The following is a 21,938-nucleotide window of genomic DNA, read 5'->3' as shown; positions in this document are numbered from 1 at the left end:
GTCGAGACCCTCCGAATATCATGTTTGTGTCCTAACCTGGTGAGTTATCTGTAGAGACGGAAATAAAATTGGAGTGAGCTATGAAGCTCAATATGAGTTCCATCACAAGAAAATCAGTGCAAACAGTTAATAAAACATACTAAATAACAAAGCATAGAATAAGCATCATCATTTATCAATCTATAGTTCACAGTTAATGTATGCACGTGTTTGTGTATAGCAATGCAATTTTCATATATCAAAATCAAGATCGTACCCACCTCTGCTACACACCACAATGGGAGTTCCCTTGAACTCCAACCACCTACACACCGGGTTGTGGTTAAACCACCAATGGTTTACAGATAAATTGCTAGTGGCTGTGGACACACAACAAAATCCTTCAGATAGAATCTGCCTCTAGCTGTAGATACACAGCAAAAAACTTGCAGATGAAATTTTCCTCTGGTTGTGTATGCATAGCAAATATCCCACATATGGAATCTACTTCTGGTTGTGTATACACAGCAAATTTACAGATAAATTTCCAATCTTCCTCCATACATATCATCCTACCCCATGCAATGCAATGTGACATACTTATAACAGATCAATACAATAACATTTAATATGCTTATAACAGATCAATATGGTAGCATTTAATATGCTCATAACAGATTAATATAGTAGCAATTATTATGCTTATAACAATTCAATTTAGTAGCAAAAGACATGTTTTATCATGCATTTGGTTTAACAGTAACATAAGGCATGTTGATCATACAATCCGAAATCATATACAATAATAATTCAGTCATTTAGATCATGAATTCCAATACTCATATTATTAGGGGTTCAATTTTGAGAAATAAAACTCTAAATGGGAACTATTTAGGGACTAAAAGGAATAAATTATAAAATCCTGGGAAAATCTATAAAAAAATAAGTTACACGGTCGTGTGGTCAACTTGTGTGAGAGGCTATAGGGTCGTGTGGAGGGGTAATACGGCAGTGTGACCAGGCCGTTTAACAAACTATGGTCGTATGGCATTGCATTTGCAAAAATTTCCCTTCATAGGAGACACGACCGTGTAGCAGGCCTTGTAGAGGGTTCCTAGTCGTGTGAGATTCGAACTATCCTAGGGTTTCAGAGGTACATGACCGTGTGAGGGGCCGTGTGGTCTACACTCTTATGTGGCTGACCGTGTGGCCCTAATCCTAGGCACAATTTCCCCAATTCATATGTAAAAGAATACACACCTTTCATCGGAAGCCCGATTGACATCCCTTGCGGTGAAATATGATCTGATACACATAAAATGAGTCATTCAAATTATATTTATACATGAGTTAACATTGGGTATCAAGATTCAATCAAGATTAACGGAAGATTTCAGCAAGAATCGTAAAAGATCGTAAAAGATTGATTAGATTGAATGAAAAATTAGCTTTGGATGGAAGTATTACGAAAATTCGAGATCTAAACATTGGAAACAAGATGTACTTACTGATTTTTGGCAAGAATAGATATGCTATTGATGACAATCACAAAATCGATAGAAAGAACAGTTGAATGGAGGATGATTTGATTAGGGAAAGAAAAATAATTATCAAAAATGAAGATGAAAATATGGTGTAAAAAAAAGAGAAATAAAATAAAAAGAGAATAAATGGAAAGATGGAGAGCAAATTCTATTAAGATTTGAAAAAAAAAAAGAAAATTGAAATTCTAGTCAGGAAAAAAAGAGAAAAGGATGGTGGAATTCTAATTCTATTGGAATTTTGAGAAGGAGCAAGTTGTAAATTCTAATTAGGAAAGAATTGGTTAAATTCCTAAGGTTTGTAAGGGCGTCACATGCAATTTTCCCAAGATTTGCCGAAATTGAATTTAAAATGAATGGGAGAAAGAGGGGCTTCAAACTTGGATCTGGAAAGGCTCTAGCGTTTTAGCCATTGAGCCTACAACTCATTTCTTGCTTAATTTAGACACTTAATTATACATATTGCTTTCTTTTTGGAGACTTGCCGAATTCCAAAAATAAAAGGGGAAGAAGGGGTTGAAACTTAGGATCACAAGGGAGGGAAGCTAACTCTTAACCGTTAGGCCTGAAGTCTATTTCTTGCTTAATCTTATTTCTTAATTGTATATATTTATTTCGACCTCAACTTACATATTCTTTATTTTACGCATTTACTTAATTTTTTATTAACTTATTTAACTTATATTACTTAGCACATTCCACTTTAGTTTTTATATAACAATTAATACTCATAGTCAAGTCTCATTATTAATATTTTAATTAACTTCACCCTTAGTAAACTCTAATAAAATGACTTAGATACACAGAAATCATCAAGCCTAATATTCATTTCTTATTTAACATACGATATAAGTAACATTCGTAATTCAACAATTAAATCATACGTACAACATAAAACAATTTAATAAGGGTAATAATTGAAAGAAAATACAAGAACTGATAAGTAAAACTTATTTTATTTTTAAAGCAAAGTTTAAGGACTAATTCATAAATTTAGTAAAATATTTAGTAAAACCATGCAAATTTTCAAGTCATTCTATAACAATAATTCACTAAGCACATGCATATCATCCATCATGTATCCAAAACTTTAACAATCATGCTTATTCAAGCTTAAATCCAATCAATTAATCAACCACAAACTCATTTCTTCTAACCCCATTTTTGGGATGTGACATTCTCCCTTTTATTTCAAGTTTAAGGTTTGATTTGAATTTTTATGTGTTGATTTTGATAACATTTCAAGTTTGGGAATGGGTTATTGGTCTTGTTTAGGATATTGGGGATGAGCTTAGCGGTGAGAGTGTTAAGAAGGGGTTGATGGAGTTGGTATCGTTGGTGTTGTGGTAGTTGAAAGTTTGACAAGGTGATGGTTAGTTGAATGTTTCAGTTTAGGGGTTTCTGAAAAGGTGAGGAGTTGTGCTTGAATAGATGTTAATGATGGTGAAAGTGAAGAAGGGTGTTCAAGGGAAGGTTTTGCTTGGTTAAGGGTAATTAGAAGCCTGATGATGTTGGAAGTTGTTGAATTGAATAGTTGTTAATTGCTTAAAAACTAAGTGCTTCAGTTGCCAGAACAATGAACAAACTGAATAACAGAGTAAACAACTGACACAAATGATTGTTTATGTAATTCAGTTCCCCTACGTTTGTGGAGCCTAGTTTAATGAGTAAATCCACTATCTTTATCCCCCAATATAACAAATGATTTTGGATTTGAGTCCAAACTTCAGGTGTTCAAGATAAAAAGAGAAAATGAAAAGGTATATATATTGAAAACAAGTTAGAATGGAAAGATTAAAAGTGAAATATGGATTAACTCAAAACCGACTCTACAAAGAAAAAAGAAATATATAAAAAAGTAGTTAAGGTTAATTAGTTAAAAAGAGGAAGAAAAATTGAAAACAAGGAAAATAATAAACGCAAAAAAAAGAGAAAATAAAAATAAAAAGGAAGGCGTAAACATATATTAAAATTTAACAATTTTAAGTATTTTTTTAAATATTAATTTGAATATATTATAATTTTTTGAATTTTTTATTTTTTTTGTAATTTTTAATATTTTTGGATTTTTAGAATAAAACTAAATTGACAAAATGTGTAAATATTGTAAGATAAATTTATTGAATTTTTTTAAATTTGAGACTAAAAAACAAAATAAGTAAATGTTAGGGACTAAATTTATTATTATATCAATAAAAAGGGTCACATCAACATTCGTTAAGTGACCAATTATATATGAATAAAGGAGTGATTAGAATTTGAAATTAACTTATTAAGTGGTGAAATTAATAAAAAATATTCGGTGATCAAAATATAAACACCTTAATACTAGCTTAGAGTGATTGCCTGAGTAGTTTATTCTAAATTTAAATATTAAAAAATACTATTATCATTTGGTTTAATTCACGATTTGACCTATAAATATACTTTTTTTCCACTTTGGTACCTAAACTTTTTTTATCTCAATTTGATACCTAAAGTACACTCAAATTCTCAATTTGGTACCTAAAGTATGCCTCTGTTATATTTTTTAGTCCATTTTTTAAAGACGTTAAAAAAATTTATTATAGCCAATCACAAATCTCCATGTAATGTCTTTATGTAAAAAAAATCTCTTATTAAATATATATATACAGAGGCGAATCTAGGAAAATTGTTGTTTAGACCCTTAAGAAAACGCTAAAATTTTAAATTAGTAGGTAAAATTGCACTTTGGCCCCCATAAAATCGTAAAAATTTAATTTAATCTTTTAAAAATTATAAAAATGTAGACTATTAAAAATTAAAATTTCATTTTGGCCCCCCTAACAAAATTTTTTGCCTTCACCCCTCTGTATATACACATTAAAAATATAAAAATTCAAATAAATATATAAAAAAATTCAAATATATATAAAACCTAGAAAAAATATAAATTATAAAACATTATAAAAAATAAATTTTACAAAAGAATACGATAATTGAAAAGAAATTAGTTGAAATTAATAATATTATTAAAAAATGTAAAAAAAAATTGTAAAACTTATAAAAACTTATAAAATTCTAAAAAGGCAAGTAATTTAAATATATTTTTTATTTTATAAATTTTATAAATTTTTATATATTATTTTAACTTTTTAAAATTTATAATTATATATTTTAAAGTTTTATAAAAAAATATATATTATATATGAATTGTTTTACATTTTTAATCAATATAATATATAATATTAAAAATAATTGAGATGTGGCATTTTTTAATAGCCGATCAAACTCAAATATTTTTTAATGTTTAAATATTTAATATTATAATTCTATTTTTAATTTAAATTTAATATTTTTTTTATTGGCCGAAATATGTTTTTTTATTGACCAAAACTACTTAACAATTTTTTAATTACAAAATAGTTCAAAAATAGAGAAAATTGATGTTTAAGTCAAATTCTCGATGTGGAGAGAGGGAGAATAATAATATTGAGCGAAAAAATTAATCTAATTAGTTATGACATCGCTTTGCAATTAATTCAAATGACTAGAAGAGTAATAAATATGAGGAGATACATATGAATAGGTATTTTAATTTATCTGCCTCAATTATTAAAAAGAGGTTGAGGAGCCCAAAGGATTGAGTTCATATGAGAAAAGAGGAGACAGTGGGGGCAATTGCAGAGGGTGAGAATGATAGTGCATTATTCTTTCAAAAACCGATTGGAGGGCCAATTTCTGATTTATTTATGTTAAATTATACTGTAAATAGAAAAGTTTATTTTGTTTTCCGAATGTAAATCCAGGACTTTTAATTAGGTCTAATGGCAATTTGCAAGTTCATTATCTTCAAAATCATAGTTCCCCAGGTGCGTGTCACACTGATTGCATAAAAATATGTGGGAGCAGCATATGTTGAAATCATGCCTGCATACTTGTTTTAACCATAAATATATACATATATAAAATACCCCCTTTGTGGATATTAAACTGAACTGTGGATGTATTATAGTAATTTTTTACAATCTTTTTCAAAAAGACATTTTATCTTTTACCTTTTTATATATAATTCCCTTCATTTTGAGGTAGTCTATATTAGTATTTTATTGTATGAGAAATGTTTGGTTATGGGTCAAATTCCATCAAGGTCTTACAAATTAACTAGTTTTATACAGTTGATATAAGCTTTTTATTAGTAATATTTTGACCCAATTACTCAATTTGTTGAAATATTAAAAAAATGTAGAAATCTATTCTGATATATATAGATTTAGAGTGTAGATGAGAATGTTATAGGATGCTCTTCATGGAAGGGAGCCTGATTATATATGCATGTCATTGTCTTAAACCCCACCACTAATCTCTCTTTCAACTCAATCTCTCATGCTCTCTCTCCCTTAAATCAAACAAATGACAAAAGTCGGACTAAAAAGATATAAAAGATGGTGAGAGGAATTGAAAGGAAAAAAAATAATAAAAAAGACTATTTCTTCCCTAAAAGACAAACCAAACCTACTTTCATAAATCAGCTGCTATATTTGCAAGGCTTTTCCCACATAAACTCTGGATATAAACCATATATCTGAGGAGAGATCCCCCAAAAGGAAACTCAAATCCCAAGCTCTGATGAACATGGGTTTTAGGAGCTACCATGTAGCAGAGGACAAAACCTTGTGTTTTCAAGCTCCTACCTTCATTGAATGGCTCAAGCCATCTTCATCTTCATCTCCATCATCATCACCATCATCATCATCATCATCTACTATTTCTTCTTCTTATGTGGCTCAGCATGTTCAGCTCATAAACCCCATGAATATCATGAAGCTGCCTCTCATCTCATTTCAACAACAACAGCAGCAGCAACAATATCATGATTTTCATAAGCATCAGGTTGGGGAGGAAACTATTCAATGCCTGCCCCTTTTGAGCAGGTTTACAGAGAACAAACCATTGAAAGAGGAAGCTTTGCAAAAGGTGATGAGTGTTGGAGATGTAAAAGAAGAAAAGATAGAGAAAGTTACAGTTTCTTTACACATTGGGTTGCCTAATAGTAGCGCTGCTGCTGCAGCTGAAGGGGATGATAATATTCCAGTTGTTGATCATAAGATTTTAAAAGAAGAAGAACCCATGAAGAAGACCTTCCATGGATGCTCTTTCAACACTATGAGTAGGTTTTGGATCCCAACTCCAGCTCAGATCCTCGTTGGCCCCATGCAGTTTGCTTGCTCCATTTGTAGCAAGACTTTCAATAGGTACAATAACATGCAGGTCAGTAGAGTTCTTCATCATTTCCATTCTTTAGATTTTATCAAGTAAATCACCGTATAAACCCAAATTTACTGGGTTTTGTCTGATACAAAAGTAAAAAAAAAAAAAAAATTCATCCTTATTGCATGCGAAATCATTCTTCTTTTTTTCAGAAACTTTGTAGAGTTAAAAGTTCAAAATCATCTTCCTTTTACAAAGGAAACTAGATATTAAACCAATGCAACATCCATGGAAAGTGGAAAAATAGATTGAATTATTTTTATTTGTTCATGTAAATCAAAAGAACATAAACAAGAAAGAATACATAGAAATATAATGATAAAAACTAGACAATTGCAGAGAAAAAAGATACAATTGTTTTAAGGGCAAACTGTGATAGTAATTTCTTTCTTTTTTATTTAAGAGAAAAGTAGAGGCTTTATTTTCTTTTATTGGAAACATTTTCACACTGGATATAATTCAAAACCAAACCCCATCTATAATTTGGATACGTTTGTGATTTTGATGCTCATTGAGTTCCAATCAAACGTCAATTTGTATTATCAGTTCCTTGGGATTCCAAAGATTAGATAGAAATTAAGAAACAGCTAACAAACAATACAAATAATAATTGAGTGCCAAGAAAGTCCTAATTAATCAGTCTAAATGATCATATTCCAATCTTAATTCCTTTTCCTTATAACCCTTTGAGTAGTTTCATTAGAAATTTTATTGGCATAGCAGGCACCCTTTTTTTCAAAAAAAAATGAAACTAAATTTGAAGTGAAAATTGCAATGAAAAATTGGCCCTTATTTCCCCCCTTAATTTAACTAATCCATATCCAATTTTCTTTTGACTTTTGTCCTTGATTGCTTCCCTTTTGGGTGGAAAGCTGTGAGGGAAGAAAGCAAGCTGGGGTACCAAAAGAAACATTCTTTACCATTTTCACTTATAAAGAAGTTATAGTGGTAGGAACTTGAAATTGATTAGGCAAAATAATAATAATAATAATAATAGGGGGCCAGGGGTTCCGAGAGAGGGCAATTAAATTTAAGAGCTTTGGATTCTTATCTTTAGTGGCTAATTTTCACTCTTTAATCACTTTAATTATTCAACTTTTTAATTAAAAAACATACCTTAATGATCCTTGTACACTATTTAAAAGAGTCCAGGGTTTCCTTTTGCAAAGGCATGATAATCTTAAATACAACATATCCAATTTTTTTATAAAGTATGATCCACCCATGATAGCCAGAGCTATAACATACACTAATGAACTTTTGAGTTATGAAATCATGTAATGCAATAAATACATAACCAGTTGTTATTAATACAGATGCATATGTGGGGGCATGGATCTGAATATAGGAAAGGGCCAGATTCGCTTAAAGGATCACAACCAGCAGCAATGCTGAGGCTGCCATGCTATTGCTGTGCCCAGGGCTGCAAAAACAACATCAACCATCCCCGAGCCAAGCCATTGAAAGACTTTCGAACACTTCAAACTCACTACAAAAGGAAACATGGTGCCAAGCCCTTCATGTGTAGGAAATGTGGCAAGACTTTTGCTGTCAAAGGGGATTGGAGAACCCACGAAAAGAACTGTGGCAAGCTATGGTACTGCACTTGTGGCTCCGATTTTAAACATAAAAGGTCCTTGAAAGATCACATCCGATCATTTGGCAAAGGTCATTCCCCTCATCCTTCTCTTGAAGGATTTGAAGATGACAAGGAATGTATCACTGGTTCCGAAGACGAATTCGCTCACTAGACAACGACGGACTCTCTCGTATTCGACAAGTACTCTTTCTTTTCTTTAGTTTCCTTTGTTTTTGAGATCATTTAGAGAGATGTAGTAGCTTTAAAAGTTTCTTAGGCTTACCCCAATTGAGCTTTTGCTCTATAACAAAAAATTTCTCAAACAAAACATGGGGAGAGTTTTGCTATGGAGCCATTGCTGATCAGGGGTTGAGCCTCAGTAACTTTTTTAGACACTTTGTGGTTAGCCATAATTGGGAAATAAATTAGAAAAACAAAAACAAATGGGTTACCTCATGTGGTGAAGTAGATGAATTTTCTTCTCTTCAATGATGAAGGTTTGGGAAAAGAAATTTGGATTTTTTTCTTTCTAAGGGAGTAAATTTATCTGCTTCATTGCTAACTGGTGATCTTTATTAGGACTGGATATTGTATTGTTTTCTAGACAATTTATTTATCTTTTTATATATATGTTTTCTATCTCGTTTTCTATGCTTAATTTTATTTCTAAATATATATGGCCTGCATGCATGAGAAGCATTATAGATAATTATTAAATTGCTAAATCTAAAATTCCTTTGTATATACATCTAAGTCCCTTTAGGGTTTTAAACACAATTTGTATTAAATGTCTTATTATTAGTATATATGTTCATTTTACAAAATATAATTATTATAAATATTTTTTTGGTATTATACAATTAAAAGGTTAGTACGCATGCACATAAGACGGAGCTAAACTCACATCACACATGCACACATTACGTTCAAAGGGAATTGTCAAATAAAAACCTACCACTTACTCTCTTTGAAACTTGAATCTGAATGAGTTTTATGAATGAACAACACTTAAATATAATTATGGGAATCGCCAAATTAAAAGAAAATAACAATTAATTTGATAAATTATTCTTACCATAATTAAAATAATTGATGAAGTATCAAACATCGGAAATTAAGTTGAAAATTTGAAGCTTAGATTCCTCAAACCATGGGAGTTGAATTAATTAAAGGATGCATTATTATATTTAATCAAAATCTAAAGTGTTGAAGTCTAAACACAAAGATTTGTACACGCGTGCATATAAGATCCATAGTCATCAACAACCCAACAAGTTAAAAAGAAAGAAATATTCCACATACAAGCTAATATATATAGGCCAAATAAGGACAATATTCAACATTAAATAAATAAATAAATAAATATTTATGCATAGTGTAAAAGGTTTCCCACATGAACCAGTTAATTAATTAAATTAATGTGGTTAATAATTAATAACATGCTTTCTTCATCTCTTTTGAGTATTTTGGTTGAATGCTAAAGAATAAAGACACCAATTGGTTGAAGTTTAAACTTAGCTTAATTACGCCTATCACGGCACCAACCCCACACTAACACTTCAATTAATAGAAGTATTATCAGTTGGATGGATTCAAATTGGTTCCATATAATTTCTTTTTTATGTTTCAAGTTTTAATTATAGAAATTGGTGTTGGGACTGGATTTAGATTTTGAAATTAAAAACAAAAACAAAACTCAGTTTTAGATTTCATTTAATTATGGAAATTTTCATTATTTAAGATTTTTAAGTCCACGTTTTAGATTAATTGTCATTGATATTATTTAAGCACTTTTAAGCGTGTGTTTATCCTCTTATTTAAAAACTGAAAAAAATTATGCATAATCGTATAAAAAAATTTTAAATCTAATTTTATGGTGTTAAAAAATAAATTAAAAATTTGGTACACTTAATTAAATTAAGCAATTGAAATTGCTTTGAGAAGTTATTTTAGGTTTAGATTTTGAGAAATGAAAAGGGAGACTTTGAAGATAAGAAAGGAGGAAACTATAAAATAACCCTTCAATATTCATATAGAAGTATAAAATAAATAAATGACGTCAAAAATCAATCAACCACAGTCACTGCTTATCTAACAATTTTCAAAAGCTACAGGTGGGAGAGATCGAAGTAAGTCTAAGTTGGACGCTTAACCAATATAAGCACTAACTATTAATAAGTTGAAAAAGGGAAATGTTCGTAGTTTTACAAAAATAATTTTTAAAATTAAATTTAATAATAGTAAAAGAAATTTAAACGTTAGAATTTAAATATTTGTTATTTTTAAAAAATATTATATAACAAATTAATTGAATTATGCATATAATTATCATATATGAAGATGATGGTGATTATATGTTAAGTATTGTGATTTTTTTTTTATAATTGTGAGGCAGGAAGATTAAATTTTAACTTTCATGTCACATGCTACAATATAATTATTAGATTAAGAGGTTGTTTATTATATATTAACATTGATTTAATGGTAAAAAAAAAGATCTTAACAACTTTGAGAATCAAAGCTTGAGTTTTATTATATATAAGTTTGATATTAATATTGAAGTTGTCTAGATGTATTATGCATTAGTGTGAGATTCAATTAATTAGCTCATATATATTTAATGATTGATTATAATTGTAACTTAAAAAATAATTTATATATGATACGTCATTTAACATGTCACAAAATACTTGATAATGAGATTTTGTTGTTGTCAACAATAGTTAAGATTTTGGGTCTTTTGAGTATTCAATTTCAAATATTACTATACTCATTTGTTATGTGTGGGTTTCGAGTCCCACTATCTGCTATTGCCATGTGTAGGTTCAATTTAATAGAACTTTTCTCCTAAATTATTCTTATTCATAATCTGTTTGTATTTTATATTTATTTAATTCTATTTTGTAATTATTCGAATATGTATTAAAAAGGAGGAGAAAGATAGATTTTTTGTGTTTTTGTAATGACTTTTTAGAATGAAAACATTTTAAAAATCAATGAAATTGAGTCCTATTGGATTAGGCTTGACCGATTGAAAAAATTGTGGGGAAAACCTGAGGGGTATAATTTTTAGAAAGAATTGGGACCTCCACCATGCTTTGTCGGGTAAAAGGCAAAAAAAGAAGAAGAAAACAATCAGTAGTTAAGGCAAAATTGCTTAACCAGTTTTGATGAACTGGTTTTAGCTCAACTACTTTTACTGGAATCTATAACAAATGCCAAATGCTGAAAGAAAGAACCCCCAATATAGTTTTGCTAGATTGATTCAACCCAATCACTAACAAATAATATAAAAATAAGAATATCTATTACTCTTGATTGCGATTATCTTTCGGCCTACATTTTTCTGATGCCGGTGTTGCTTTAATGTTTAGTTGATGTGTGTTTGCATTTACTATTTGAAAATATTGGGTTTCTAGATTGTTTTATATATAAATATATATAATAACGAATGTTATAACAATGCAATAAAAAATTATTAAAAATTTTATAAAGGTGCTTAAAAATAATTTATGATAAATAATTAAATTTAAAATTTAAAATTAATTAATAATAATACATAAAATATAACATCTTCGACCCGACTTAGGAGTTTCGACTAAGTCGAAGGCATTACATTGATCACTGAAGTAATCCTATGAAGCCCTACTTTTACTTGTGTTGAATTTCATGAAAATTTTTATTTTGTTTTTAAGAAAACATTCATTTAATCAAACCTGCTTTACTTATTAATCTAATTTCAATATTATTAAAGCGGGATTTATGAGAAAACAATTAAGATTTAAAATGACTTATCAAAAACAATAATATAAGTAATGGTTTTCTAAACCGTTTAGCATGCAATTATTAGAGTAACAACTAAATATCATGCTAAATAATCTCAAACCACAGTTATAAAAGCAATAAATAATTAATAATTTACAACCCTGATAAATAAACCTAATAAAACAATTAAGGAAAGCTTTAACGGAAACTTTTAAATAATAATGAATAAAAAAAATGGGCTAGTCCAAGGTTCCTGGGAGGTAAGGAAAAAGGAGGAGTGAGCTTGTGATATCCCAATGTAAGTCTAACTTATAAACCATTATATGTATAATAGTTCAAACGGTAAAGTATTTAATTTATAGCATCATAGCAACATAAGCATAATGCAAGGAACATTCACTAAGTTAATGCATGTACAAATTATGTTTGTAATGCAATGCAATCTTAGTTTTAAGATCCCATCCATCCTTTTTATCCGCCCTCGAACATCGCTCGATACTCCAAAACCCTTACCAATAATTTATCATCCCAGATTTTTCGATGACAATGGACATTCACTTGTCATCCGTGACAATGACTTTTACTACAATAATTTACCATCTTGGGTTGCCCAATTTTGATGGCATTTTTAAACTATCATCCCTATTTACCTGTTTTTGATGACATTGTTGCCTACTTTGAGCAATACTGACTTTCGGTGTGGACTTATATTGCCACTTTCTCCTACGGAACTCCTCCATCGTCCATCCTCCATACCCAATTTCATATAATTAAGCACATAAACTCAGCATTATCATGCTATTTATCAACAATTGATGTTATACTTGTTAAACACATTTATTATTTCATACTATCATCAATGGCATGTAGTCATGCATTCATTCATAACAATTTCGTATATACAGTTCCTTCATGTGAACTAAAAACTTGCCTCAATATATTAACATTAGATTGATAACATGCCAGTTAGGCTAACACACGCATAACAGGTTCACATATAGGGTTCGCACATAGTAAGCACACTAAATCACAAGGGATTGTATACAGGGTTCGCATGTATAGGGTTCGCACATATAAGGTTCACACATGCTAATTCACATACTATATCACATGAGGGTTCGCATAAAAGGTTCACATACATATTCACTAAGGGATTGCCTACATGTACTAAGGGTTCGCTTAACAGTTCACATAAAAGTTCGCATAATAGTTCACCTAGGGTTCGCATACATATACTAACAGTTCACTATGTCATACCATATAACATGAGGGTTCACATACTAAGTCTTACTATATAACATAAGGGTTCCCATACTATGTCTTACTATATAACGTGAGGGTTCGCATATTATGTCATACTATATAACATGAAGGTTTGCATACTATGTCATACTACATAACATGAGGGTTCGCATACTATGTCATATGGGGTTTACATACTGAGCCTATAAGGGTTTGCATGTAGATTCACATACATAGAGGGTTCCCATACATGAGGGGTTTGCCTAACAGATTACCCAAATTTTTAACGATTCAATTTATACACAATGGCTTTAAGTTAGATCCCACACCTAATTGAAGAAAAAAAACTTAATTTTTGGATGAGGAAATCGGCAATCATTGGGAGAAGAGGGATGTATTTGAAAACTTTGAAATATTTTAAGAACCTTAATTGCAATGAGGGTTTTGGTAATGAAGAAGAAGAGGAAAGAATTTTGGGAGCTTTTCTTGAAAAATCTGTTAAATATGAATTCTAGGTTTTTGAAAAGATTGGCTATTTAAAAAACTTTTCTTCCCTAATTGCAATAGGATTAGGAATTTTTTTTAGAATTAGGATTGATTTAAATTAAGGATTAAATTTTAAAAATAGTTTTTAGGTTGGGGTTGGTTTGAAATTTGGAACTTTTATAGGGTAAAAGTAAGAAAATAAAATATTTTGGCTAAAAGTGCACAAAGGGTTTAGAACTTGGGACCAAAAAAAAATGCTAAGTCTTGACCATTGAACCAACAAACTCATTCTTGATATAAGCCTTTAAGAAAATGTTTTTATGGGTTTTAACTAGAGCTGTCCATGGGCCGGGTCGGGCCCAGAAAAATTTTTGGCGCTACTCTTAGGCCCGGGCCTGGCCCGGCCCGAAATATGGGCCTGAAATTTTGCCCAGGCCCGGCCCGGAAAAAAGAGTAAGCCCGAGCCCGGCCCGACCCGGCCCGATTTTTAATAAACACAAAAAAATATATTTTAAAAATAAAAATATTTTTAAAGTATTTTAAAATTAAAAAATAAAAATAAAAAATATATATTTATTATATTCGGGCCGGGCCGGGCCGGGCCCGAGCCAAAAAAGTTGAGCCCGAGCTCGGCCCATTTTTTAAACGGGCCTCGTTTTTTTGCCCAAGCCCATATTTCGGGCCTATATTTTTACCCGAACCCTCCCATATTTCGGGCAGGCTGTCGGGCCGGACCGGGCCGCCCGGCCCATGGACAGGTCTAGTTTTAACAAGCATCAGGTGAAAATAAAAAAAAATAACAACAAAGAGCAAGGGGGTTTAAACCTATGACCTTATCTTTGCCTAACGCCTAACCATTAAGCTTAGTGGTTTATCCCTATTAATTCCTTATCAATAATAATTTTTAAGTAATTTTAAGTAGGGGTGAGCAAAACTCGATTCAACTCGAAAAAATCGAAAAAAAAATCGAATTTCGAGTTAAACGAATCGAGTTATTCGAATCAACTCGAATTTTTTTTCGAATTTCGAGTTCGAATCGAGTTGAGTTTTCGAATTCGAATAACTCGAATAATTCGAATATCAAACTATAATATTTTACATTTTTACCCCAAACTCCCAAACCTTTTTACTTTTCCCTCAAAACTTTTACTCCTTCCCACTTTCCCCCCAAAACCTTTACTCCCTTCCCCTCCCAACCCCCCAATCTACCCAAAATTCATTTCCCATCAAAATTTTACTCTCCCATTTATTTTTTCTCAAAATTTTACTCTCAAAACCCTCAAAACCTTTTATTTTCGCCTAAAATTTTTACTCCCTCCCACTTTTCCCCTAAAACTTTTATTCACTTCTCATCCCACCTCCCATTTATCCCAAACCCTCCCCCCTCCAATTTTTTTTTAATATTTTCCCTCCAAAATTTTACTCCCCCTATTTACTTTCCCTCAAACTTTTATTCCCCAAAATTTTTTATTTTTACCCTAAACTTTTACTTATCACCCTTAACTCTCAAATAAAAAATTAAAATTATCCAAAAAAAATCACTAAACATAAATAGTAATAATTTTATTTATATCTACTATTTATATTATTAAATTATATTTCACATTTTATATTATTTATATTATTGAATTGTTTAGTCATATTGAATATTTATATTAAAATTGAATTATTAATTATGCCATAAAATATTCGTGTTAAAATTTTATATTGGTATCAATTTCACATTTTATTTTTAAAATAACTTTTATTAAAAAATTATATTTTTACATTTAATATATTTTTTAATTCTAAAATACATAGTGACAAGAATCTGAAGATAATTGAAACAACTAAGCAAGCAAAGAAGCTAACCAGTATATAAAAAATTAATAAATAAATTATGAAGTGATGAAAGTTAATAAAAAATTTGATTAAGTTGGACAAATTTTATTACGATGGGTGACAATGATTACAAGGACCCAAAATTATTTTTTAAAATTTAACTTGAAAAATATATTCGATTCGATTCGAATTCCATATCACTAGACTCGATTCGAGAAAACTTCAAATAAAGTTAGGATAATAAAATGAGATTCGAAAACTCGATTAACTCGAAAATTTTCGATTCGATTCGATTCGATCGAATGCTCACCCCTAATTTTAAGCTTGTTTCCCCTTCTTACTATGCTTAATAAAAAAATAAAAAATTTTAAATTTTATCCCTATTTCTTCTAGCTCTAATTTTGGGATGTGACATAAAATATGTACAATATTAAAATGAAAACAATATAGATTAAATTGTTAGTAAAACAAAATTTAAACTTGTAAATACATCATATTAAAAATATTAAGGGTTTGTTTGGACAACACAGAGTAATTGATTCGAGACTAATTGAATGAAAATATAATTAGTAGGGTAGTAATTACACTCTTTTGTAATTATAAAGAATTTGTAATTCTCTGGACGTGTGTTGACTAACAAAGTGTAATTACATCCTAATTGCCACAACCCGAAAATCGGGTTAGAAGAAATTGGGTTAGTGAAACCAAGAGTGGTCCTGTTTAGTTTTTGAATTGAGGTTATAGGAATTTTGTCAAGTGAGTGAATCTGGTTTAATGGATAGGTGTTGTGCTTGTGTGTGAAAGGTTTTGGGTTTGAATCTTTTCCCTTGAATTTTTATTTTTTTTTCCTAACCCTATCCTTGAACATCTAGCTTATATATTATTTTTGCTCAATTGATAATAAAATGAGCCTGCTGGTTCAATGGTAAGGCTTTAGCTTACCCTTTGGTCCTATGTTTGAGTTCTTGTGTGTGCAGAGTAAAAATATTTTGCTATCCATTACCTGTGCCGTTATGTGGTAACTCAAATTCTGGAAATTTGATAGGTTAGGATTTTATTTTATTTTATTTTAAAATTCAGCTCCTAAAAGTTCTCCTAGATTTTTTGCGTTTCTTTTCACTTTCCTCATTTTTCCCACTTTTTCCACTTTTTCCCACACGTTAGTTTATTCTTGGCAATTTTTTCTTTCTGGTAATTATTTTGCTTTTCCATCTTTTTCACGTGCATTTTTGTGATTTGCGAATTTATCCATTTTGATTCTTCTGTTGCCGTTTCTTTTATCTTCTACTTTGTTACTACGTTGGATGTGTCGTTGTTCCTGTTTGTTCTGTTATAGCCAAGAGAAATTTGGGTGTTTTTAAGGTCAAGGTTACATCACTTTGTAAGTGCCATATTTTCTTTTCTTATGGGGACAATTGTGTTATTATTTTCATTTTGATTTCAATTTCTCAATGGAGGTTGGTAGATGTGTGGGATGAGCGATAAATTGTGTATTGATCATAAAATTGTTGTTTTTTATTAGGCGAGGTTCGAGAGATGGGTGTTTCTCTGGAAAATTAAGGATTTAAGGACTATTTATTCTTTGGGTAAGTAATTGAATGCCTTGGGGTTGGTTCTTTGTGATTAAGGTCGAATGCTTAGTGCTAGTGGTTGAATTAGTGATTGGGTTTCATATAGCATTGCTAATTAGTCTATTTTAAATATTGGTTTTAGGGTTTGGAAGTGTGTCGGATCATCGTTTATCAGAAACATTCAGGTGTGCGACTCGGTCTCACAAAAACAACGAACAATAGAAAGCTGAAAAACTCACTGTCGATGTCACATGGTTATGTGGCACACCGTGTGAGCCATACAACCGTATGTCACACGGTCTGGGTTAATTGTACCCTGTGGGCCATACGGGTGTGTGTTAGGTCGTGTGGGCCACACAGGCTAGGCCAATTTGGTCGTGTGGGCCAAACAGATGTGTGGGCTCATTGTTTGAAATTTTCACCTAGGGTCTTATTTGTCTATGATGCGTATTTAGCCATTCTGTAAGGTCCATGTTGTATAAATTAGACTTAAAAACACGATATCTAATAGTATGAGACTGTAAGTAATGTGGAAAAGGTATGTAATATATATGCATGAACTGTACTGATAATTTTGATGGCATGTTCCTATTTTGCTATATTTGTATATAAGCATATGATGTTTAATTATATTAATTTGTATATTTCTGAATCTTTTATATGACCATGCATGTGACTTTATGGCGAAACTGATTTGCTTTTGTTGAATTTGTGATACATCTATTCTGCAAAAGCGTGGAATTTCATGCCTTTTGATTTATGCTATTGTACAATTGCATGTCTTACATGCTTTTCATTCAGATTTTGTATTTGCATGTCATGTCACATTGCATGGGGTTAGGATAATATGGTATGGAGGAAGTTCTAATAATTTAATGATTTGCACTATCTGGTGGTTTAATCACATTTATGTTCTGGCAGCTTAGTTGCAATTATAGTGGCTTGACCACATGTATCTAATCTGGCAGTTTAACTACAAATCTGGTGGAAATGTTTACAATTATCTATTGGTGTTGTTAGATGGACGAGTTCTGAGGAACCCCTTTTGGTGTGTAGCAGAGTTGGGTAGGAAGTTTTTTTGAAAAACATGCATTTCGTTTTCTAAAATATTGCATTGGCATAACCATGCATGCACAGTTTTGCCATTTGAGTTTGATGAATTCTCTATGACATTTTGATTTGTTTATTGTGTTATTTGTGATTCTTTTTTAGTTTAGTTACACACTAAGCTTGTTAGCTCACTAAATTTTTCTAACTTTTCAGGTAATCGAAAGAATTAGAATTGGGTGGCATTTGGGGACTCGAATTGGTCTCTCACATAAAATGGTTTGATATGTTAGTATTCAAACTTTCTAGACTTTTGGTTTTGGTTTTGGTTTTTGTTTTTCAATTAAAGATTTCTACATATTTTTTTGTTAATTAAAAATAAATGTTTGGTTTTAAAAAATTAAACAAGCTAAAGAATTTCCGCTACAAAGTTTTATTTAGAATTACGAGTTTTTTGAAGCAAGTGACTTAAACTCTATGATTTCATAAAATTGGATTTTTAAGTTAGCAATTAATAAATTCACATAAACGTTTTAAGAATGACAAACTTTCCTATCAAGAAATTGTGGCGAGTTTTATAAAACTTTGATTTTCATTTTCGTAATGAGTCATGTTCTAGAAAGTAAATATTTCAACATATTTCAACAGATGCGGGCCTCTTACTACTCGAACTGCTCTTTGCACAGAGGCTTGAGCATTACTTTCAGCTTCTTCAGAATCAGCTCAGTTGGATGACATTACTATATGAAAACATGTTTTAAAATGGTCAAGAGATATCACACTATCACAAGTTATATAATGGCATGTATAGCTAGACTCATATAGGCTACGTTAGTCCGAGAATCGACTAAACTGTAGTTCTGATACCAATAAATGTAACACCCCTAACCCATATTTGTCGCCGGAACAGGGTTACTGAGTGTTACCGAAGTTTACAGACCAAATATTCGAACATCTCATATCATATAACATTCATGTCGGAAACCAATCAAAATCAATATTGTCCCTTTATACGAGCCTTTGAGGCTCAAAATACATATCGAAAATAAGTCGGGACTAAATCGGGGACTCAAAGAATTTTCAAAAAACATCAAAATTTTTCAAAGGTGCAGGAGACACACGCCCGTGTGGGTATTCAAAATAGGGGCACACGGCAGTGTCCCAACCCATGTCCATACCCATGTAACTCTCTGACTTGGGTCACACGGCCAAGCCACACGCCCGTGTACTAGGCCATGTGAGCATTCTTTTTTGTGCAAATTAAAGATACAGGGGACACACAGCCGTGTCACATGGCCGTGTGTCAGACACGGCTGAGACACATGCCCGTGTCTCTGCCCGTGTGGACAAAAATAGGTCATTTTCCTAGCCATATTTCTCACCCAATTTGTCATCAACCTAAATCAACATTTTGGACATCCACAAGCCATAACAAGGCATTCAAAGCAAGCCAAAATCAATACTTAAACATGTAATACTATCACGTACCAATAATATGCCCTTAGGCTTTTTAAATGACAGCATAACTCATATCAACCAAATAACTAATTTCACCTATATGACCTAATACATATATGTATAATTTACCAAATATACAAATTCAACCCAATTATCAATATACTTATAAGATTTTCATCATTCAACCATTTCAAACACACATCAAACATGATAAAGCCACTTATATACACATCAAAATTTATCCATCACAAGTCACTCAAATGGCTAGTTCCATCAAAACATTTATATGTCATTAAAGGCCAAGTTAACCTATACATGCCATTATAACCAAAATTAATTTACTAATTATACCGAAAAGGCCGATGGATAGTGTGAAGTTGTTCCGACCAGCTTTCAACCAAAATAAGCTTTCGAATTACTATAAAACAGGGAAAATAACATAGAGTAAGCATTTAAGCTTAGTAAGTTTGTATAACAAGGAAATTAACTTACCATTTAATCACATTTAAGGTAAGCATGCTAACATAACCAAACCAATTTGGCCAAAAGCCTAAACACATATCCTCAATATGTTAGCCATGTAACACTTTCCATAACCAATAAATGTACAAAATCACAAGGTAAGATTCACATACATGTATCATCTATCTCATATTTCAATATATCACGTAATATCATTTCCATGTAATTCAAGTATATACCCATAATTGTTCATTTCGAACTCATATTGTTTCATATCAGAACTTTGCCCGTTGAACCATTTAAAATATCGTTAGATATACGGGTAGTACATACGAAGTGTGAAAATTTGTAATCTGTCAATTCATGTACTTGTATACTTATACAAGCATGTAAACGGAAAGCTCTTCCGGGGCATATAACGGGAAGCTCATGTGAGCTAAGTAACGGGAAACTCATACGAGCTGTATATCGAGAAGCTTTTGCGAGCCAATTATCGGAAAGCTCATTAGAGCCAAGTATCGGGAAGCTCAAGAGAGCTGTGGTGTGTCCGCAACACATGCAAGATCACAACCATATCGGGAACCCTAATGATATGTCATTTGTATCTTTCAAATTTCTAAGGTTCAAACGAGACTCGATAATTATTGGATATGTGATTATAATTACACATTGAAATTTGTACAAATCACACACAACAGTATTCAATTTAGAACATTTAAATATACAAATTAGTTACACGAACTTACCTCGATAAGTATATGTAGATACGAAGGCTACTAATTTAATACTTTTTCTTTGCCTCGATCTAACTCCGTATTAGGTCTATCCGAATATATACGAATGAATTTACCTTAATTTAATATAATTCATATTCAATTTAATCCAACACACATATTTGGAAAATTTATTATCTTGCCCCTATATTTTTAATTAATTACAATTTAGTCCCTAAGCTTGAAAAATGAAATTTATACAATTTAATCCTTATTCAAGCCTAGCCGATTTTCATACATAGTAATAGCAACCCATGTATTTCATGAAATTCATAATTTTTCCATAAATTTAGCATCTTTTCAATTTAGTCCCTAATTGATAAATTCATCAAAATTCTCTTTACAAAAGTTGTTTATCTAACAAGAACCTTTCATTTTCTATCATAAGACTTCAAAATTCAACTATACTCATCCATGGAAAAATCCTAATACTTTAAGATTTTTGTAAATTAATCCCCGAGATAGCTAGAGTAAGCTATTACAATCTCGAAAACATAAAAATCATTAAAAATGGGACAAGAATACTTACCCAAATGAGAAAAATAAGCTTGCTAAAATTTAAACTTCCATGGCTAGGGTTTTTATGTTTTTTGATGAAAGATGATGAAAATAGATTTTTTTTCTTTTATTTAATATTACTTTAAATCTTTAATTTCCAAAATTAACCTTACTATTTTCTTCAATTTCCAATGATGAATAATCATTATTATCTACCAACTACTCTAAATGGTCTATTTTCTATATAAGGACCTCCAATTTTAAATTTCATAGCTATTTGATACCTTTAGCTACTAGAATTCAACTTTTGTACTTTATGCAATTTAGTCCTTTTTATCAAACTAGGGATGTAAACGGTAAAATTTCTTAACAAAATTTTCATATGATATTTCTACCATACTATAAACTATAAAAAAATTTTAAAATAAATTTTCTTCAGACCTCGAATTTGTGGTCCCGAAACCACTGTTCCAATTTCACTGAA

At 30.9% G+C, this 21,938-nt stretch overlaps 1 protein-coding gene across 1 annotated transcript; it reads left to right on the top strand.

Moving 5' to 3' along the window:
• The first annotated feature begins 5,956 nt into the window (after positions 1-5,956).
• LOC107953272 (zinc finger protein WIP3) lies at positions 5,957-8,957 on the top strand. Its single transcript, XM_016888518.2, has 2 exons — positions 5,957-6,752; positions 8,069-8,957. Exons 1-2 carry the CDS (start codon positions 6,111-6,113, stop codon positions 8,501-8,503), a joined length of 1,077 nt encoding a protein of 358 aa, XP_016744007.2. The 5' UTR covers positions 5,957-6,110; the 3' UTR covers positions 8,504-8,957.
• The last annotated feature ends 12,981 nt before the right edge of the window (positions 8,958-21,938 follow it).

This window comes from Gossypium hirsutum, chromosome D07, assembly GCF_007990345.1.
Source record: "Gossypium hirsutum isolate 1008001.06 chromosome D07, Gossypium_hirsutum_v2.1, whole genome shotgun sequence".
Lineage (NCBI taxonomy): Eukaryota > Viridiplantae > Streptophyta > Magnoliopsida > Malvales > Malvaceae > Gossypium > Gossypium hirsutum.
This window is presented reverse-complemented; position numbering and strand designations above follow the sequence as displayed.